This window comes from Sinohyriopsis cumingii, chromosome 13, assembly GCF_028554795.1.
Source record: "Sinohyriopsis cumingii isolate HCF-2022 chromosome 13, ASM2855479v2, whole genome shotgun sequence".
Taxonomy (NCBI): Eukaryota; Metazoa; Mollusca; class Bivalvia; order Unionida; family Unionidae; genus Sinohyriopsis; species Sinohyriopsis cumingii.
Window position 1 is genome coordinate 10593853 of NC_142973.1, and position 23976 is coordinate 10617828.

The 23976-nt window shown below is 35.5% G+C and overlaps 1 protein-coding gene across 2 annotated transcripts in view; it reads right to left on the reverse strand.

The window, feature by feature from the left end:
- Nucleotides 1-23976, reverse strand: part of LOC149784934 (nuclear pore membrane glycoprotein 210-like) — a 260195-nt gene that overhangs the window by 19257 nt on the left and 216962 nt on the right. For both annotated transcript variants that reach the window (XM_089978566.1, XM_089978565.1), the window contains 8 exons: nucleotides 17877-17968; nucleotides 15081-15252; nucleotides 13601-13858; nucleotides 12793-12925; nucleotides 11310-11440; nucleotides 4915-5038; nucleotides 4185-4331; nucleotides 398-648 (listed from right to left, as the gene is read on the reverse strand). In XM_089978566.1, coding sequence (XP_089834692.1) covers nucleotides 398-648; nucleotides 4185-4331; nucleotides 4915-5038; nucleotides 11310-11440; nucleotides 12793-12925; nucleotides 13601-13858; nucleotides 15081-15252; nucleotides 17877-17968 — 1308 coding nt within the window. The remainder of the gene's footprint in view (nucleotides 1-397; nucleotides 649-4184; nucleotides 4332-4914; nucleotides 5039-11309; nucleotides 11441-12792; nucleotides 12926-13600; nucleotides 13859-15080; nucleotides 15253-17876; nucleotides 17969-23976) is intronic.

Sequence of the window (23976 nt, forward strand, 5' to 3'; positions counted from 1 at the left end):
AGTGTCAAGAAGTGTCTCTCACGCATTATTTATTTCACAAGTTTTACAGCAAATTGTGTTTGAATAAACAGGAAAGTGTAGGGTACTTTGTGAGTCAAAATTGTGTTGTTTAGTGTAACACGTGTATGACAACTAGACAGGTCCCTGCTGCAATAACATGAGAAGGCTGACTACTGAGCTGGAATTGCGGTCATCCTAACAGAGTGTAATACACTAACTATGGATAAGTGAAGCTAAGCAATCACAGTACTTTGGATGATAATGGAGGCAATAACAAAAGACTGATTTCGCATTAACAATTCTTTTTGTTTCTTTAAATATTTATCTAAAACTTCAGTGTGCATGCATACATAAACTCATGACAAGAAAAACTCACACAATGTAAACAAGAAGATACCTGAATATGCTGTAAAAGATCAGGAATTGTCGATATCCGGATTGAGGATACAGTGCTGACAGTGGACAAGTGGATCTCTGCATTGTGGATATACATGGATGGCAAAAACTTCATGCTGTGAGGGACTGATACAATCTCTGTTTGACCTTCCCTGGCCTTGACCTTTACATATAGGCCAAGGACACTTTCAAGTACACTTAACTGCTGATCATGTCTGCCATTTAATGCCTGAATATTGCAGGCATATTTTCCTGAAATGAGTTAGTTCACAATATTAACCTCAATTCTGTGAACATAAAAAGACCATAATAAAGTTAGTTCATCAAATAAATTTCTTTGAAGAAAAAAAAACAACTCACTGTATAACATTATCTAATTAGGATAACTCAGTTTTATGTACACTCCACAACAGCTAGATTACTGAAGTTAAGCAAGGCAAAATACAGAAATGAAAATTTACTGAGTATGTGGAAAGAAAATTAATCTTTAAATAATGTTTCTCTGAGAATGCATGCTTTAAAACATTTATGTTAAGAAACAATCTCTATTGCCTCTGGAATTCAGCAATCCATCTTTTGGTCTTTTATGTTTATATAACACAAAGGGAAACAACTCGGGGGAAATACTGGTTTCTTCCATTTACCACTGCTTGTAGGCTACTCATTAACTATTTGTTCACCAGTCTAAGCTGAGTCAATAAAGATGCTCACATTTGCTGAGAATGGTGGGAGGGGTTAATAGTAATGTGATTGGGAAAATATACTTGAAAAAAAACATGATTTACACAAATTTTACTTTTCCGTCAAATACATTCCTTGATCACATTAAGATTTGGAGAATAGGTGAAAGGAGGAAATTTATGCACATCCAACGTCTCCTTCAAACGAAGCATGGCTGAATTCCCAATAAGGATAAACTATCCTCAGCACAACCAACATCTGACTTTACTGTGAAAATATCAGTCATATTGAACTAAAGGCTTACATCTGTATAAACAAAGACAAAACAGTTGGCAAGACATGAATTTGACATGTAGAAATTGATCAAAATCAAGCTTGAAATAAAAATTTCAACAGAAGTGGCTGATCTAAAACGTGGGCAAGGAATTCCAAGTTCTTGTTCCAGAATATTTAAAACAGTATATTTATAACAACAATGATATTGTTCAGTATTGGGTTTGGAAATTTTGAAATGGTCACATTGGTCAACCATAAAGCCTTAGGTCTTTTGATTTCAGAAAATAGTTCTCTAGTATATTCAGTCATATTACAATGTATTCATTGCACCACCCTCTGAAAGTTCATTCTGTCATTTGTTTGCAGTAATTTAGTTAATGGAAAAGAATGGTTGATGTTGTGTCAAAATGTGTGTGTGTGATTTGGATTTTTAATGTAGCTTTAATAATTTTCAGTCATATCGCTTTGATGTCTGCAGAGTGGCAGTTTATAGTGATGTCCAGCAGTGGGGCATCATGTCCCACCAGTCACATTATCCTGACACCAGCCTGACCAGTCCTAGCTCTAACCTCATAATGCTGAGTGCCAAGTGTGGCAGCTGCTAGCACCATTTTTATATATCTATGACTCAGCTGGGTTTCAAACCCTCGACCTCCTGCATCCGAGGTGGATGCTCTAACCACTAGGCCACCTTAGTAGTCCTATAGTCTATTTGACAACCCATATCATTTTGGGGATAATTTCAAGTGCTAAGAGTTCACTTCATAAAGTTTTAAATTTCATGGTTAGTCTCAACCTCAAATTTCAACTCCCAACATAAAATGCCTTTGTCATAATTGCCATTTCTAAGCAGAGCACATTAATAATTTAACGTATATTAAAATTTTGGAAAACCATGAAAAATTATGACCACAAAAAAAATGAAGTCATGTAATTCTGTTCTCGACTGTACGAATGTAAAATCCTATAAATAACAAAATATCTATTGTGGCTAGAGCTGCAAGTCAAAAACCCATATACTCAATTCTGTTCTATTCTCACCATTTAAAATGCTGAATATTGACCCAAAAGTTTTCTGATTATCCTCCTTCACAAAGACATGTTCTAAAATTCTTTACAAGATTTGTCCAAACCACCTAAATCAAAACTGCACATGTTACCTTACCTTGCCAAGGCAAGAAGACAGGAGAGCATGTTACCCTTACCATGCCAAGGCAAGAAGACAGGAGAGCATGTTACCCTTACCATGTCAAGGCAAGAAGACAGGAGAGCATGTTACCCTTACCTTGTCAAGGCAAGAAGGCAGGAGAGCATATATTACCTTACCATGTCTAGGAAAGAAGGAGAGCTTGTTACCTTACCTTGTCAAGGCAAGAAGACAGGAGAGCATGTTACCCTTACCTTGTCAAGGCAAGAAGACAGGAGAGCATGTTACCCTTACCTTGTCAAGGCAAGAAGGCAGGAGAGCATATATTACCTTACCATGTCTAGGAAAGAAGGAGAGCATGTTACCTTACCTTGTCAAGGCAAGAAGACAGGAGAGCATGTTACCCTTAACGTGTCTAAGAGGGGCCCTTGAGTGGTCAAGTGGTCTAAAGCACTCACCATTATGGATCACTGCCATCTCACCTTTGCCTGCGTGGGTTTGAGTCTCAGGCTCAGCCAATGTGGGCACGTGAGAAAGCTTGCAAGTAGCTTCTCGTGGGTTGGTGGTTCTTTCCTGGGTTTTCCCTGGCTCTTCCTCACCGTTTATACTTGTGCTGAAAAATGGCATTAAACCCTATAACAACAACAACAACCTTGTCTAGGTAAGAAGACAGTTTCTCAACGAATTCTGTTTTCAAGAGAGCATGTTACCTTACCTTGTCTAGGCAAGAAGACAGGAGAGCATGTTACCTTACCTTGTCTGGGCAAGAAGACAGGAGAGCATGTTACCTTACCTTGTCTAGGCAAGAAGACAGGAGAGCATGTTACCTTACCTTGTCTGGGCAAGAAGACAGGAGAGCATGTTACCTTACCTTGTCTAGGCAAGAAGACAGGAGAGCATGTTACCTTACCTTGTCTGGGCAAGAAGACAGGAGAGCATGTTACCTTACCTTGTCTAGGAAAGAAGACAGGAGAGCATGTTGCCTTACCTTGTCTAGGAAAGAAGACAGGAGAGCATGTTACCTTACCTTGTCTAGGAAAGAAAGGAGAGCATGTTACCTCACCTTGTCTAGGAAAGAAGACAGGAGAGCATGGTACCTTACCTTGACTGGGCAAGAAGAAAGGAGAGCATGTTACCTTACCTTGTCTGGGCAAGAAGAAAGGAGAGCATGTTACCTTACCTTGTCTAGGCAAGAAGACAGGAGAGCATGTTACCTTACCTTGTCTAGGAAAGAAGAAAGGAGAGCATATTACCTTACCTTGTCTGGGCAAGAAGACAGGAGAGCATGTTACCTTACCTTGTCTGGGCAAGAAGAAAGGAGAGCATGTTATCTTACCTTGTCTGGACAAGAAGAAAGGAGAGCATGTTACCTTACCTTGTCTGGGCAAGAAGAAAGGAGAGCATGTTACCTTACCTTGTCTGGGCAAGAAGAAAGAGAGCATGTTACCTTACCTTGTCTAGGCAAGAAGAAAGAGAGCATGTTACCTTACCTTGTCTGGGCAAGAAGACAGGACAGCATGTTACCTTACCTTGTCTGGGCAAGAAGAAAGAGAGCATGTTACCTTACCTTGTCTAGGCAAGAAGATAGGAGAGCATGTTACCTTACCTTGTCTGGGGAAGAAGACAGGAGAGCATGTTACCTTACCTTGTCTGAGCAAGAAGACAGGAGAGCATGTTACCTTACCTTGTTTGGGCAAGAAGACAGCCTGCACTATGAAAAGATCAGAGACACTAACATCCTGGATATTAGCAGTCATACTGAGGTAGCATTTAAATGGAATCTCACTTGGCTCATATGATTTCTCCATCACAATAGCACTGCAATTATTTCCTGAAAAAAAAGTTAAATTACTGTGAATTGATTTATTTTTAATCTGTATAAATTTTCATTGTTAGATGAAAAATTTCATTTTTGAGAGGGCATTTAATTTCATGGATCCTGAAAGGGATTTTATTATTTTGATTGAAAAATCAACGCTTATGGCATCTTTAAATTTATGGTTGGTGAAAACCTAGAAAACTTTGAAAATACATATCCCAATGAATAATACTGATCTGACAGTATACTGTTTTCTTTTTTTATATCTCAAAATTCTTTGAACAAAGACCTGAGCAAAATGAAGTATCAATCATAAGTTTACATAATATATTTTGATAAAACAACTGATAATCAAAATTTCAAAATAATTGCAAACATATATATCTTTCGCTTTTTTTACTTTAATATATTTGTTATTTTAACCACAGACTGCTAGACAGAAATTAGTCAATTTTCTTTTCAAACATGAAAAAGATTTTACTGTATTGTAAACTTACGTAGAATACTTTGATTTTTGATCCATTACAATATGCCCAATTTGAAGTTTCAGATATACTTAACCTGGGCAATTTTACATTTTTAAAGAATGACCTACCTACTATAGGAATATCCCCACCAAGGTAAATGGGCACATTGTATCCCCTAGCAGCTGACGGTCCATTAGTGAGATACTCCAGATTGTTATCGACATTAACTTCATTCAAGGGGTTAACTTTTACCTGAAACATAAAAAGTATAGAATAAATTAAGAACTGGAACACCTCTTAACCATACACCTGAATCTATAACTATCCAGTGGAGATAACCAAAAGAAAACCCATGAAGTACTATATGCTATCTTGAAACCAGAATTCATTGATAACATTTATCTTTACACTTGGGACTTTTTATATGGCATTTATATGAAATACAATATACAAAAAAACAAACACTGTACAGACATGGCTTTTGAAGTTATCTGAAATAGAAAACATTTTAAAAAGGAGTTATTATTCAAGTAAATGGTAACTTTCTTGTTTCCCCTCCTAAAAACTGACATATTGGGTAACTTTAATCTTTAATATATGGCCTTTAAGTTGACATATGGGGTACCTTCATCCTTTAAACTCTGACCATCTTCATGTACACTACCTATATACCAGTGACCTTAAATTTTTAAAAGTTCAACTGGGAATTTGAATGGACTTCAGAGACACATAAATCTGATATTTATAGTATATATTAACATACAAAAAAATTATTTGCACAAGTCTCATTAGTTAGTAACAGCAATCCAAAAGTTTTGCCCCAATCATTTACTACTTTTTTTACATTTGTTTAAAAAAACCTCACAAAAAGAAAAAGATTTATGTATCAAAAGAGGATGATTACCAAAAAGAGATAATGGTATAAAAAACATAACAATAAGATGGCGAGGCCATAACACAAAGACTCCCAATCAACAGGGAATGTAAAAGGTGTGTGCAATGGGAAATCAGACAATAATGGATTGTTTAAGGTGATTGACAGTACATGTTTTGGTTAAAAATACTCAAAGGAAATGGGCTGCACAAAAGCTATATTAACAATAAATTTTAACTTCTTTCAACAACAAAAAAAAAACAAATACAAGACACCATTACTTCATCAAAAATGTAGTAGTAACAATCACATATAGGACGGAGAATGAAGCCATTGATAGGGTGCTCAATGGTGAAGAGTTCATTGCAAGAAATATACCCAGGTGGGCCTTAAATAAACAGGACTGGGTTATATAAGTATGACCAGTTCCAATTCTTGCAATGACTACCTTATCCTTACTGATGGTTCTACGGGAATGAAGCCAAAGGTAGGTTTGATCACATGGAGCTTGTTATTGACAGCATCATTCCATGTTGCATTCAACTTACTAAATAAGGATTTTTGGATACCAGGTTTAAAATCAGTATATTGTATTTTAAAATTAGATGGCTGTAGAGATAGGGTTATCTTATTAATGCGGTCTGCTTTATCATTATATTTTATATTGACATGACTGGGTATCCAATAGTATACTATATCGTGAGAGGTACACAGCTTGGAATGTGTGATAAGAATACTGGTCAATAATGGGTTATCCAGCTTCCTCCTACTTTGTACTAAATGAAGTACTTATAGTAAATCGGGAAAGATGATAAGAGTTTAAAATACATTTGCTTTCGATATATTTCAGGGTTAAGTCTATTGCCCCAATTTCAGCTGAAAATATAAAAGAACTAAAGCAAAGTTTTGTAGTGTGATTTCCAGTAAAAAAGTGTAAAGCAACCATTTGCAATATCAGCATCAAGTGCAAATTCTCGTGTAGTTGTTAAATTTGGAGAGAACTTCCTTATGAGCTATGAAAAATATAAAGTTTAGTCTCAGGATTTTTTCATCCATGCAGAAAAAAGTACTCTGGGTTTTTGGAAGTCAGAGAGGTTTTACAGGAACAAACAACTTTTGGATTTTTGAAAGGCCAATATTTGTTTTATATTGGCATTCTTGCCAATACCAGACCTGCCAACCATGCTGAGTCAGTCTTAGTAAGGCAGTTGATTTTTCCCCGTAACATTGACCTGTTTTCAGTAAGATATAACAAAATCTCAATAAATGCTATTATAAAGCTGGAAAACGTAATTAAAAGCAACGATAAACATTATGTTCAACTGAAAAGTTGTAAAGTATGCATTGGCTTTATTTACCACTAGTACAGTTGCATAAACTTTAGTTCCAAACCCTATGCAACTCAGTGGCTTGTTGCTATCTCTCAACCTGACATAATTCTTGGAAATTTTTTCCATTTCACATGATGATGGCAATTATATCTCCTGCCACGAGACATACTCAAATTGGCACATTATGTCCAAAAAAGGTAACCGTGTCTTTTCCAGCTTTTATTCACAAGAATCTGAATACTCCTTTTAATTCTTCTGTGCTAATTATTAACACATTTTCCCTTTCATCTTAAACATGCATCGCTTTCTGGATGCCAATTTAAATTTTATTTTATAATCAACAGTTTGATCATGCAGACGCTTTGCATGAACGAATAGGTGCAGTTTAAAGCATCTGGGGTGCTGCTGTAAAGTTCGTCTGGTTCCCTTACTTATTTCCCTAATCCTAATATGAAACCCAGATCCATATCAAACACGGATGAACCGATTATCTGGATATTTTGGCAACGATCATTTTTCCGTAGTTTTTGCTTGTATGCCATAAGTTTGTATTTTATGGGTAATTTTTGTAAGACTTACGGCAAAATCGTAAGAGTTGGCAGGTCTGCAATACATAGCAGATGTTAAAATCAGCTTTATGGAAGGGAAGAATGCCTTTGAACTTTATTCCAACCACTGAAATCCCCATTTCCATGCATTATTTTCTTGTGATACTTCAGTTGCTAAGCTTGTGTTGTTTTAACAATGGGAGATAATGCATGCTTACAAATCTCAACAAACTTCAGACACCAAAGCAAATCAATGGAGTTTTATGCCGATTCTGCTCTTTATTAATCCAATCATAATTCATCCCTAATCTTTTCAAAATTACATCTAATTAAATATAGTATAATCCATGTTGACAAACTTCAAACAGTGAAGTCAACTGACCCTGCTGACAGAGTCAATGGGATGTTAATTGATTTATGCATGCTGAATCATCTTGCCTTGCTCAAGCTGATTGAGAGTAACATAATCACAGGCTGGATTACCAGAAAGTTATTGGAAGCAAGGTGTGAAAAGAAATGGAAACAATAACATTCAATAATAATTTGGCATAAACTGGAGATTTCAGTGAGTGATGGCAGACATACTTCATCTTGGTAGGAAAACACTCATGTCTGGGAGGTTCACATTAATGATTCTATAGATCTTTTCAATTGTGAGCCTTAAAACTAAATTTAGTCCTTTCCAAAGTAGCATCTGAATTGTTCTCCTGGCAGGGTGAGTTAGATAGTCATCTTCATCCTGTCCGGGAAATAAGGCTGCAATTATCTTGATTTGAGTGCTGTAATGAAATGACAGCCAGATCATCAGCAAAGTTCAGATCTTCAAGGTGTGAGAAGAGTGTCCATTGAATCCCTCTGGCATGGTCAGATGTTGTTTGACACATTATCCAGTTGATGGTGATGAGGAACCAAATGACCTTTTGAATATCTCTGTAAGAGTGTTGTTAAGGATAACACTGCATTTGAAATGCTCGTAAAACTTCCTAATGAGTTTGACTATCTTGTGTGGCATTCCACAGGCTCTAAGAATCTTCAATAGACTCTTGCAATTAACACTGTCAAATGCCTTCTTTAAATCGATAAAGTTATATTTTACTTGTTGAGTTTTTATTGACTGGTATTACTTACATGTCTGTATATATCATGGTCACTGGAAGAAAAGCAACAGTCATCAAAGTATGTTAGTACATGACCATAGGAAATGCTGAAAAATAAAGGAAGATCCCAGGGCAATGGTGTTTGAACTGATGAAAGGAATGAGATCCAACAGAGGTATGGCTATGCCAATGGACCAACCAGATGGGTCCCAATAATAACCCATGGAATATAGAACAGGTGAAAAATACACCATCACTATAATCTATGTTTGCCAAAGCTGCATCAAATGTTGATAAAGACAGTTTGCTAACTTTGCTAATCTCCCGCAGTAGATGTTTTGTCAGATCTGATTAAAATAATGTTCCCCGACTTGGAAATCACAAAACATTTCTCATACAAAATGGAATTTAGAACAGGTGGCTGAGTTGTGGCCTGGCTCACTGCAGCGACTGATACCTGATAATATATTGGGAGGATTTGCTGGTAACATAGACTTAACAGAAACCAAGATAGCAGAAGATGGAAACAGCAGGTGTGGTAACAAGAAAACTCAGGAAAGGTCAGTTTTAAATCCCATGTGCCAAGACTGACAACACTCTGGACCTGTTCCCGCATAGCGCACATGATCAAAAACAATAATGTCGTCAAATTGAGAATAAGCTATCTTTTCCCAAAAGCCAAAATAAAATGATTGGAAATTCAAATCTGAATAAAAACAATTAACTTGTCTGTTTATTTCAAAGCATTTAATGCACTTTGAAATTTTTGTTTGTAGTTGGTGGACTACTGTCAAATACCAGCACCATAACAAACACGTGTGCAAACACTCTCATAATCAGAACCACACTGATATTAAATAAAATATACATCAGGTTTCTGTCTTTAAAATCCATTAGATAGCAATACACATGCTTAACCTTGCTGCTTCAATAGTTCAACAGTGGGGGTTTGAAGGTAATGCAAGTGTCATTAGTGTTCATCTCTGCATTCACTAGAAACTGATGGTACTATTGTCAAACTTCCCTGCTGTATTCTCTGAGCGAACCCTGGTCACAACAGAGTTAGTCATAATGGCCATAATATTAGCATTGTCATAACTGTATGAGGCAGTTAGACGATAAAATATGCTTGCCTCTATAGAAAAATGAATATATATCACATTTTGAATTAACCATTTCATTGAGGAAAAGGAAAGAACATCATATTTTCAAATTTAACTGAGGCCTTACAGGAAATACAGCAGTAATAAATGCATTGGTCCAATACAGGTGTTAACACTTTAGCAACACAAATCAACTTTGCAAACATGAGCATATGTTTATTATTGTCTTTCGGTCAATTTCATGGCTCAAGTCATCCTGAAAAGCATTACCTATTGTCAGCTAAAAAATTAATCTCTGAAAGGAGGTTGTTTATCTGACTGCCTTTACTTTTATTTGCCTTATATCAGCTGCAAGACCTGAGGATAGATTTAGCTGAGCTTTGAGGACGACTGTTTACATACTACTGATTACATGCATATATCGCCGTGGTCAAGAAAAGTGTGTGTGTGTGTGGTTATTGTTGAAAAAACTTTGGGGCCAAGATTCCTGAAAATTGTGGGGTTTTTTAAACATGACCGTGTTGAGATGGTGGTGGTGACCAAAATCACGTTTTTCATGTGACACACTTTGTTCAGCATGTTGTGGCAGGTCTATGAGGAAAACCACAGTGCAAGCATGCACACATTATCCAGGCATGTATGTATGCTTACATGCAACAGTAGGCAGAATCACATGGTTCTCTTCATAAAAGTGCCAATTGTGTTTCGGGTTATGCATTTCCCAGTGCAAGATAGGCAGGATATGGCTGCCAGTATAAGTTGTTAAGGAAAAACCCAGAAAAATCTCAAGAACCAATGAACCACAGGACGAATTTGGCAAGCTTTCTAAAAAAAAACATTGGCTGATAAAAGTGGAAATAATGGGGATCTTAATCTTCTGTAATCCATTCCAGGAGAGACCAATGCTTGAAGCAATGCAGCCTAAGTAGGCTCATTTGTATCGAGGAGTAAAATTTGTATTGGGAGTAAAATGTCTTGCATAAGGCACATCATGGAAAAGCCAATTTGGACTGGTTCAGTGGTAGGATTCAACCCTTTATACATTCGGTTGTAAGTGTGGCATGCTAACCAATGAGTCACCTTTGTTCCTGCCTACATCAGTCACTCTTATAACATGCTGCAGGTCACATCAGGCCTATTCTGCATCCCTGATTACAGATGGGTAAAACCTTAAAATTAATGTATCTTGCTTATCAGGGGTGTTCCATTTAAACATACATGGTTCCCAGGGAGGGCAGTGTTAAAAATATATGATAGAGTACTTTGATTTCAAAGACTTCATATCAAAATGATAAGAAAATTCTAAATTGCACATTAAAAAATTACCTTCCTTGGGTCCCATGTAGAATTTACAGGAACAGCCCTAAAAGTGTTATTTGTTTTTTCTAGGTTATTCACATCCCTTAACCATGAATACCAATTTCATCAGGTTCAGTTTTCATTACAGATGGGAATCTTCATCTGAAGAAGACAATAATGTTAAACGGTACTCATACAGACAGATGCAAAATGAAATTTGAGTATATACTTTACCCCTTGCAGAACTGAACATGTACAGCTTTAGGATTACCTCTGTTTCAGTAGAGATCTTTTCATTCACATAGTATTTGACAACAGCTGTCCCTGTGGCTGTCACAGTAGCAATGCCTGATTCCTGCTGGATAGAAAGACCCTTGCTGCTGGACCAATGACCTTTGTAACCTACAAAATACAAATACAAATAATATATTGGATTTATTGTATTTGCTTGCATTTTGTCCATTCATGATATTAAAATGCAAACCACCAAGTCAAAAATAACATAACAGTATTTATTCCTGCTGATTGGACCCCCCCCCCCCCCCACATATTATCTAATGCATGAAATGATGTCATACAAGTGCAGGTCACTGCAAATGTTTCCAGTAAAGAGATGTGCCCTTGGTAAGGTTTTGTGCATATTTATTTACCTGTGGCCTTCTATTAGCTGCTCAGATACAGTAAACTTTTACATCAAACTTTTCAGGTATATGGAATATATGTTCATACTCTGTGACCCTATCACAATGAAATACAAGTCTCTAAAACACCCTTAAGATAAAAACATTCATTGGAAATTTTCGGTAAAATGTACAACATACTGTATCTGTAAACGACAATATTTCTAACTTGTAACTCAAGGTATGCAGGATTGAATCCTAACTTTGGATCTGTCCATTTGATTCAATGAACTTGAAATGGGACAAAAATAGTATTCTAAAATCAGGTGAAAACCTCATGATAACAAAATATCTGTATGACATCTGACTTTGATAAAAATAAAATGTTTCTTTGCACATAAATGCTGCCACCAAAGTACCTTCAAACTGACCAATAACCAAGGCATGAAGGACAAAGAAACATATATGGGTAACATGATATGTCCCTATCATTGTCATGTGAAGCATATAAATAGCCAAGCCACCAAAGCACATACAACTGATGGCCTAGCCATCACAGCCCGTACAACAGATAACCTAGCCACCACAACACAAACAACAAATGGTCCAGCCACCACAGCACATACAACTGATGACCTAGCCACCACAGCACATACACCTGATGGCTAGCCATCAAAGTAGCTACCAGAGCACATACAACTAATGGTCTAGACCACAGTACATAAAACTGATGGCCTAGCCACCACAGCACATACACCTGATGGCCCAGACACCACAAAACATATAACTAATAGCTTAGCCACCACAACACATACAATTAACGGTCTAGCCACCACATCACATACATCTGATGGCCTAGCCACCACAACACATACAACTGATGGCCAAGCCACCACAACACATACAACTAATGGCCTAGACACTACAGCACATATAACTGATTTCCTAGTCATCAGAACACAGACAAATGATGTCCTAGCCACTACAACATATAAACCTGATGACCTAGCCCACATAACACATACAACTGATGGCCCAACCATCATGGCACATACAGCTGATGGCCTAGCCACCACAACACACACAACTGAGATATATGAATAACATTGCATATCATCATGATTGCTATATTACCTTCCTCTGAGACAATTGGACTTTGGAAGCAGACAATATCTCCCAGCATAAGCTTGAGATTAGCTGGCTCTATGACATTGTCTACAGGTATATTGATAAAGTCCATCAGCCAGGGGTTATGTTGATCCCATACCTGTCATAAAAAGAGACCTAATCATGATTCAAAATGGGAAATTAACCAACACAAATTAAATAATCTTGTATGGCTATCAAAATTTAACAATATCTTACTATATGGCAATGTTACTTAATCAGCGACAACACAATTTTCATCTCCTTGTTTTTCTCTCGTTTTAATATAATATTAAATACAGAATCCACTGAAGCCAAATACTTCAGGGATTTCTTTTACAGGGTCCACTGAAGCCAAAATTAGACCTCATTGCTTACAAAAATGGGTCCTAGTCCATTTGAAAAATCTGCAAAATAAAGCTTAATTCCCTATTTCAGTCACTCATTCTTGATTATTTTATTCCCAGCTGATCATACTTAGTCTCCCAGTCTCCATTCCTAACTATCCAAACAACAATCTCCAAACTTCTAAGGATTCAAGGATGAAAATTCAATGAAATTCCATGACATTTAAATGGCAAATTATCTGATTTTTATGACAAAGTTTGACAACACTCTAATGTGTGAAAATTAAAAAGTCAAGTCTTGCCTTTAATGATTTTCTCCTTCCCCACAACCAGAATTATTATCATATACTATGAATAAAAATACTCTTTGGCAATGCCCTTAGTCCAATATGATGATTATCATCTTGGACAAATGGAAGCAGAAGATACCAAAAGAACTATCTACTAACCTTTAGAATGGTTTGGCCTATGTGAGATGTCTTAACTATGAGTGTATTATTCTCAGTTCCATGTGAGATTTGGATGAGATCATATCGGCTGCATTGGTACTTCATCTGAATACTGGTAGCATAGAACTGCTCTCCTACGTCATCATGATAAGTGATAGTGAAATACAGAGTTGCACCCCTTGGTACTGCACTCAGTTGGCCATCTGAGGTTCTCAAAGGTGTTCTGGAGTTTATCATCATGTACGATACTGGCTTCACCTAAAACAGCAGAAAGTAAAAATAAAAATTGTATTTGTGTATGTGTAACTCAGTGTGTATTTTAGCTGTTCACATTTAGCATAATTTCTTTGTGTATGTGTAACTCAGTGTGTATTTTAGCTGTTCAGATTTTGCAAAATTTCTTTCATAAAACCACATTTCTGTCAGGTACAAAATAAATTATGCAATAATGAAAAACTATTTGTTTGTTTTCGTTAAGTTCATGCTCATTTGATGAGTCTACATGCAACAAAAACTGTAACAAAATCATGGTCAGTTTATGCTAATACAACACACTAATTTTGGTCTGATGGTTTTAATAGTTGCCAAAAATGTTTCATGCATCCAAGATCAGATAAGCTGCATGCTAAAAACACCTTAATTTTAAATGCATTCAAATTATGCAAAACAATATAACTTAAGCACTGAATTCAAAGCTGTCAGTGTATTGTTCCTACTGTAAGCATAATCCTTGTCTAATTATGGCACATTTTATCAATATAAACTATGCTATCAGAACAAGTGCTTGATGTCTCATGAATGTTTTAAAAGACAGTAATTGATGACTGTAAGAACATTTGCTCATACAGAAACGTAATGAAAAGCAACCTGAATTAGTCTTGGCACTTAAGCCATTTTATGTATTCTAAACTGTATGATTTATATCTTAATAATTAAGATTCAGTCTGGTATCATGTTTTTGTTGTATAATGTTCACAAGCTATCCAGTGAATAAAATATTTATCTCATTAATTTCTTAACTAGAGCTCTGATTCATAATGTGTAGTGATTTATGACTAATTAAAGACCGTTCACAATATGGATCACCAGTCATTCCCCAAGAATCTTTGGCATTGGCACCAGTGATTAATAAAGGAATTAAAAGTGTGACAAGGAAGAGACCATGTGATTCTCAGGAAGATAAGATGAGTAGTGTTCTGATTATGACAGGTAAAACAACAAGAATTCATATTTGGCACATTTATCAATATATAGGATATATAAATATGACTCAAAAATTTTTTAAAGTACATTACAAATTCAACATAAAGTGATTGGTATGGTCATATTGTGTTAGATGGAATAGAAGAACTAAAATGAGCTCCAGAGATTTTGTACTGCATATGTCAAAACCAAATCATAAATTGATATAAACTTTACAGCCAAACTCTTGAAATCTTATCTTGCAGAAAGAACAATATTAAAGAAGCCACAAGACTACCTTTATCAGTAGAACAATAGTCTGGTTGGTTCCAAACTCCTCCTGGGCAGTAATACGCAGAGCAGCTTGCCCAGCTGTTGAACCAGTCTCCAATACTGATTCTACAACATGTAGAACAGCAGGGGTGTTATCAGGAGAGATAACTTCAAAAATCAATTTTGCTGCACCATCCCTGTAAGAAGGATATAAAAAATAAAGGCGATCTGTCGGAAACAAAAAAGTCTGTCAGAATACGAATTGATGACTGAAGATGACAATACCATTGATACTGACATTTTATGAAAATAAGAGAACTATCACTGCCCTAAGACTTCAAACATCCTCAGTTTTTTTCTCTGAACAATATTTAAATATACCCTCAGTTTTCAGATGGAAATGGTATTGTTAATTTTATTATTAACACTAATTTTCAAATGGTAAATAAATAAAGCAATGACTTGTGTCAGGAAGCTGTTCATTTTATTGACGACTTCCTGACCAACAAAAAGCCTGTAAGGCAAAGTACCTTACAGTGGAGCCTGCCAAACCAAACTAGGTCCTGACTGTTTCTTGAGAAATACATACACCAATAAGCTAAATCAAATCAGTGACAAAATTCATTAACACACAAAAGGGTAATTCAATTTAATATAGCACCTGGTATATGAAAAATACAAGCAAAAAAATGTTGCTGCCTCTAAAAGTCAGTCAGTAGTGGCCATTTTCAGATTATAAATCATAGTCTTACATAAATAATTACTGCTCCGCTGGCCTAGTGGTTAGAGCGTCCGCCTTGGATGCGGGAGGTCTTGGGTTCAATCCCTGGCCGAGTCATACCAAAGACTTACAAAAATGGTACTAACAGCTGCCTCGCTTGGTGCTCAGCATTACGAGGTTAGTGTTAGGACTGGTCAGCCTGGTGTCAGGATAATGTGACTGGGTGGGACATCACGCTACATGTCTGCGGCATGATGCCCCAGTGCAAGACATCACTAAAAACTGCACACTGCAGACATCGTAGCGATATAACTGTACAACTGTTAAAGCTATGTTAAAAATCCAAATCACACACACACACACATATAAAGAATGGGAAAAATGTCTGAAACTCATTTCTTTTTAGTTTCACATTTTATATAGCTATTACATGCAAACTGACATCAACAGATAAGCATGATAAAAGAGCTTTGTACCAGTTACAGTAAGAAGTTGTTCTGAGGTAAAGTACAACAAAGGATAAAATGATACAATGGGTATGCATCAATTCCTACTACAATTTAATTAAATGCTGAATATCATTGAAATCAATCATAGATAATAAGTGGTGTTGTGACTCATTAAGATGGCTCGTTTCACATTAAGTTTCAGTTCTCTTGCCTATCATAATCATACAACAAATTTTAAAAACAATCCATTGAATTTATTTGCCCATTTATGTTGCTGTGAATCAAGAAAATATCTGGATAAGCATATTGTGGAACATTCTAAATTTTTATATCCCGTTCTAATTTGTCACATTAAATATTACTTATCCATTGAGGTAAAAAATATTAGTCTTATATTACTCATTGAAAGCTGTTTATTCTGTGATGATGAAAAAAGAGAGCTTCTGGTCACAATGCTTAAACATGGTTAATGTCTGCCATGCTGAATAAATATTCCCAACCTTCACCCTGCTGAATAAATATGCATAATGTTCACCCTGCTGAATAAATATGCATATTGTTCACCCTGCTGAATAAATATGCATAATGTTCACCCTGCTGAATAAATATGCATATTGTTCATCCTGCTGAATAAATATGCATATTGTTCACCCTGCTGAACAAGATCCTATTCTTACACAGAGTAAAGATTTGGATTGTAAGAAAAGCCAGCAATAATACTTACACTTCATGGTTATATACAAAAAACTCACACTTCATATTTACAATAACATACAATAATGCTTGCACTTCATATTTACATACAATAATAATCACACTTCATATTAATAACTCACAATTCACACTGACACTTCACATTTACATTTAAAATAACATACAATAATATACTTGCACTTTATATTTACATACAACAAAACTTGCATTTCACATTTACAATAACATACAATAACTTGCACTTCATATTTACATACAGTAAAACTCTCTATGAACAGTGTGGATTCAGAATCTATACCATTGCATATTAACACTGAGCCTAACTTTGAACAGTGTAGATCCAGAATCCATGACACTGGATATTAACATTGAGCCTAACTCTGAACAGTGTAGATCCAGAATCTATACCATTGCATATTAACATTGAGCCTAACTTTGAACAGTGTAGATCCATATCTAACCTCACACAAACAAAGATGAAAATGTTCCAGAATGCCTAATCCTTAACTTGTTCCAAAATTTAAAATTAGTGTCCTTAATTATAAACATGACCAACTCCACCAATGATTCTCACTTTTGTATACTATGGACACTTGATTTTTGTTGTAATTTGTATGTATCTTGCACTATGCTGGTACTTAGGAAATGGGAAGCAACTGGTAATTAGGAAATGGGAAGCAACTTGTACATTATTTACTCAAAGTTAACTTGTGAACCAGACACTGATTCTGGGATTCTGAATGTGGAAAATTATCATGCCAACATAATGCCAAATTAAAGTCTATACTGTTCATTCTAGTTCTAAATTCAAGTGAAAATCAGTAAACCCTAGTTTATAAGAAGGCAGTTTTGGATTAATGCCGTCTGTAGATGAGAGTGTGTTATAACTGATGAGAGTGTCTTATAACTGGCAAAAAGTGGTATCTGTTCTAACTACCTGTTTGTCTTCAGTGATGCCTGAGTATTGGTTGTCATTAAGATTTGGCCATCACACACCTGAGGACTTATCATGGCCAATTTTTTAAATACCTGGAAATAAGAAGTGTAATTTGATCATGATATAAATAAATCAGCAGTTGTAAACTACATGAATCTAGAAATCTATGGCTTGGTACACAATCTAGAAAGTTATGCATACTACATGAATCTAGAAATCTATGGCTTGGTACACAATCTAGAAATCTATGGCTTGGTACACAATCTAGAAATCTATGGCAAACTACATGAATCTAGAAATCTAAGGCTTGGTACACAGTCTAGAAAGCTATGGCTTGGTACACAGTCTAGAAAGCTATGGCAAACTAGATGAATCGAGAAATCTATGGGTTTGGATTGGTACACAGTCTAGAAATCTATGGCTTGGTAAATGGTCTAGAAATCTATGGCTTAGTACACAGTCTAGAAAACTATGGCCTGGTACACAGTCTAGAAATCTATGGCTTGGTACACAGTCTAGAAATCTATGGCTTGGTACACGGTCTAGAAATCTATGGCAAACTACATGAATCTAGAAATCTATGGCTTGGTACACAGTCTAGAAATCTATGGCAAACTACATGAATCTAGAAATCTATGGCTTAGTACACAGTCTAGAAATCAATGACTTGGTACACAGTCTAGAGATCTATGGCTTGGTACACAGTCTAGAAATCTATGGCTTGGTACACAGTCTAGAAATCTATGGCTTGGTACACAGTCTAGAAATCAATGGCTTGGTACACAGTCTAGAAATCTATGGCTTGGTACACAGTCTAGAAATCTATGGCTTGGTACACAACAAACTAAACACTCATATAACTCTGTTGAAGTGTTTTAACCATCATTTAAAATGTTTGTAACAAAGTTAGTTCAGTACAACTACACTCAACTACATATACAGTCTATATATGGCATTCTTTGCATTGATTTAAAGGCACTTATTTAATCTTTAGAATATGAACATATAAACAGACGTCAGGGTTTACTGAATCACTGATATTGGTGTGGAAGTGCAATCTGAGTCTCACTGCAAATTGTTTTGTTTACATTCAGACTCTTAAAAAAAAAGTGCCAGACAGCCAATGACAAGAACTTCACTATGAGATCATCTTCATAGATTCTTTAGATTTTTTTTGTTGTTCTATGGTTTAACGCCATTGTCAGCACAAGATAGTCTATACATGTTGGCCAGTATAACTGGTGGAGGAAGAACCCTGGAAAACCCAGGGAAGAACCAATGACCCACGAGAAACTACTGGCAGGCTTTCCAACATACCCATGAACAGTCTTGTTAAAACAAAATCGTGAATTAGTGTAATGAAAATTTTGTTGGTCAAAGCTGATGGACTAGTCCAATAAATTGAATGATTCATCAAAAGAAAGAAGCCAGGAAAACCGACTACATCCAAATCTAATGAACTTAGGCAATTTTATATGTGATTATAATAACAATAATAATAATAAGGCATTTGTATAGCGCCTAATCTTTAGAAGCTCTAAGCGCTTTACAACATTAGATAACACCTAAAAACATATATAATGATATGATTATGAAAAACAAACACCATGAAATTAGAAAACAAAAAACGTGCTGAAAATAGTTATGGTGCTGATTTCCTTTGATGAAGGGTGCATTGTTTTCATTGAAGATTGTAGCTAGTTTGCTTTGATGAAGACTGCATGTATTACTGAAGTCACTGCCAAGGCCAACTTTGGATGGCCAAACAAATGCTCATTTGTTATTGTGATGGCAATGAAACTGAACCGGTCATCAAAAGAAAGAAAATAGGATAACTCGAATACATCCAAATCTAACAACTTTGGACAACTTTATTTGTGATTATGGAAAAAGTTTAAATGTTTGTGTTTGTTTCAATTTTCAGACTTTTAAAGACCTCAGGGTAATCTGCTCGATTTTCCCAAACTTTCAAGGCCTTGAAAATGCTTCCTCATTTTTCCCAAACTGTCAAATACCTTCAAAGACCATACAAAGCCTGTAGACCATACACAACAGAAATCAATAAATATTTATGCTTTCTCTCCACCATCAGTTGTTCCAGTCTTGTCTATAATCAGTGTCTTCGTAGTCTTTCCCTGTAGGGGCCCCAAGTGGCCGAGTGGTCTAAAGCGCTCTTCATTACGGATCACGGCCATCTCACCTCTGTCTGTGGCGGTTCGAGTCTAAGATTCAGCCAATGTGGGTATGTGAGAAAGCTTGCCAGTAGCTTCTCATGGGTCAGTGGTTCTTTCCAGTGTTTTCCCGGGTTCTTCCTCCACCATTAATACTGGCCGCCATGTATAGCCTATCGTGTGCTGAAAAATGGCATTAAACCCCACAACAACAAAACTTTCCCTGTATATCTTTAATAACATTCCACTATTCATTAGAATTCTCTGAAGAATCATTACTTTTTCCTCTCAATTGTTGATTATGATAACATTCTGATTCAAGTATTTCAATAATAATCTTTTCTATGGTATAATAACCATTTTTGATTCACCAATACACAATGACAATATTCATTTCACATAGCATAGCCCAGTGACCTTTTCTGAACTTAATTGCATGCCCTACATCAGTTTAAAAAAGAAAAGTTGTTTTGGTCAACTTAAAATTGAAATTTTGAGTCATAATGTGAATGAATGTGCAGGGATTTTGTTTCTATATTGATCCAACTTAGTTCTGCTTTTCTGATTATGATGGACTTGATTATTGGGTCAATTCAGTTCAGTAAGGAGAATGAATTTCAGCTCAAAATGTAGGCTACTCGAAATTCCAGTAGTTTTGGTGTGTATCAGGTTTACAAAAAGTATATAGAATTCTGTGAAAATATTCTCTTTTAACTCTTATCTATTAAAGAACTGGAATATTCTCATTGGAGATTTCATGCAACTTCATGTCTAATTTATTGTTGCCATGGAAACCTTTCCAACCTTCACCTTCTGAGACTCTCCATCTTTTGACATTGAGAAACTGTCCGAATCTGGAAGGAATTCACTGACCAATATTATGGCTGCTACAATGGAGTCTTTTGATTCAGAAGAAACAACATGCACTATGGATATTTTAATTTGTGGTGATAATGAAGTGCATTCTATTAATGACATTTCCGACACGAGTACAACACTATTTATATTTTTCAGTCTGACTGAATCCAAGTGGGACTCATTTTGTTCCACCAGTGTTGACAAGTATAGCAGACTCAAGAGGATGTGGTCATCACAAAACAAAATGAGTCACATCATTCAGATTTGGATGACGTCTGTGCCTTTGATGACTGATGATTTGCAGACCATTTAGTGACATCAAAGGGGACTGTGATTTAGTGACATCAAAGGGGACTGTGCTGAATTCATCAACAGTTAGATCTCCTCAGTTTCAGACTCCATTTCTAAAACTTTCATCTGTTATGCATATCTAGATTTTATGTAACTTCTGGTATATGATTTTATTTAATTTTCATAACTTTTATTTAAGGTCGTAAATGGCATAGAATATTTTTGTTATTAAATGTGTGAGTAATATGGCTCTGTTAAAAACAAAAAAAATCATGTGAGATCTATAAATAGTTGTTACCTACGTTTTGACAAATAGTAATAATAATCGTAAAAACAAGACTTAAATGGCACCGATGGCAAAGTTTCTCAGTGACTGATGGAATATGGAAGTTTCGAGAAGAATTTTGTCACTTCCCCATTGGTTGCTTGAGGTTAATTGAATTTAATATGTCATGACTTAGTACATGGTAAATCAATATTGTATGTTGTCATGTGGGGTCCATTCTGAAACACAGTTACAATTTACAGTGTGAATAAGGAGAGAGTCAAGCATTCAGTTTCATTCCGATTTCTGGAGTCATTCACACTTTTTGTTTCCCTGATGTAAGTCTGCAGACATATTTTATTTTCTACTTTGATATTGTTCAAGAGGGAAAACATTTGTTTGGACTGTTCAGTGGTGATTGAATGTGCTCATTATTTGGACAATAATATTATTCTGGAACTGTTATAAATTATTTGAAAAAATTCTGGACAACACCATCTTGGTTCTTGGAGGACAAGTACATTTGCGGTATTGAAATTATACGGGACTTTTCATTTGCTTAGGACCTTCAAAGACTTTAATAAGGACAAATTTGGATTCGCTTCATTATCCTGTAAGTTCCTCTCACATTTTTCATTGATCACTTTAATAATTAAATTGTTAAGTTTTACAAAACTTGTTGGTTTTACTGTTACCTAAGTTTGTGACCATAGAGTTGTAACACCATCTACAGAGGTCAAAATAACATATCCTTGACCAGATTTCTCCATTTACATTGCTCTTCTTAATAACCCATTGTTCAAAGACTTAGAAGCAACATTACTGGATGAGTGCAAGATGGATGTCCTACTAGAGACCCTATTTGACACATGCACACCAGATTCTACATTGGATCTTTATAATCATGAGCGTGTCATTCAAAAGAAATTTGGTTAGTGACAGGAGTACTATCCACAGGAAACTAATCAACTTGCAGGATTTTGTTCAACAATAGTTTGCACTTTTTGAGATGGAATGAATGAAGTCACTTCATGAAAGTGACTACTCAAAAAGCTATCATGACTCACTTAACTCTCACTTTGACAGTGACCAACACAAAATCATGGATCGTGTCGACAAAAGCCTGAAACTACTTGATAAAGCAGCAAAAGGAAGCAGTAGCAAGAGATATGTGCCCTGTATACCTCACCAATGACCAATGCTTTCTCGATCTGCAGGCACGTCAAGCTAAGGCAGATCAGGATCATTGTTGTTTGCAATCTGACTCAAGTTAAAAGTGAGTATATATGGTATTTCATAATGTATTGCTTAATTATTTTATAATTCATTACATTAACAGACTGGTGCTTGTGCATCTTGGATGAGAGTGTCACATGTCTTGGACAACAGTCTAACATGTCTTTGACAACAGTGTACCATGTCTTGGACAACAGTGTAACATGCCTTGCATGTTTATTTCTTGTGTTCATATGTGTGCTTTGCTTGAAAGTTTAACACTGTCACCTAAGTGCTTTTTGTTTAATAGATGTTTTCTCCCACACGTGTTAAAATCCCTATGTATTCGTGTCAATGATACAATGAGAAAAAACAACAATTATACACATTTTCAAGCCATAATTTAATTCAAATATTCCGGAGCTGTCACAATGATAAATTAAGGAAACGTTACAGAAGACCCAACATTTCTACAGTTAGAACAAATATGCTAATGTTTTTAATTGTTTTAATTTGCTATTAGTATTTTGGACAGGACCATTAAATTTCAGAATGTTAAAATGCTTTATGAAATGAAATAAAAATATTCACTCAAGTAACAAAATTGATCACCAATACTGATTACAGAATATTTTGTCTATTTTTTGTTGTCCTTAATTTACAGAAAGTAATTTTAATAATTTTTATATTGATTTTTAAGAATTAATTCAGTGTATCATGCAGTTAGAGGAACTGTCTGACAACATTTAGACTAAATTAGTACAGATGGATTAATTATTAAATTATATAATATTAAACATGCTTTCTTAATACAGTATTATAATGATTATCCTCGATATCCATATTTAGATTACAAACCCACCATGTACAATTCTTTTATTTCCCCTGAAGAGTTCTGACGATTAAGATGTTAGTTCAGCAGCACTGTGAGATAAATAAACAAGCTGAATCAACTGAGGCAATGAGGTTCTCATGTTTAAAAAATCTTTAGACTAACAAAGTATATTAATGCTAATTCATTCATGATAATGCTGATTACTGTATTAAGTATAATAGCATAAGAAATATCAATGTAAACTTGCCAAACGACTACTTAAGTTTTCTGAGGAAAACTAGTTGCAGTATCTTGTTTATATGGTTATTTTGCTTGTTATGTCTTGTTGATTGAACTAAACAGAAATTTTTTAAAGGTTTAATTGTTAAGATATGACATTTGTATAATGATGAACACTTTAGTTTAAACATTCATTAGTGACCAAACTGAAAATGATTTTTAGATAATCTGAGGGAAAAAGTCTTC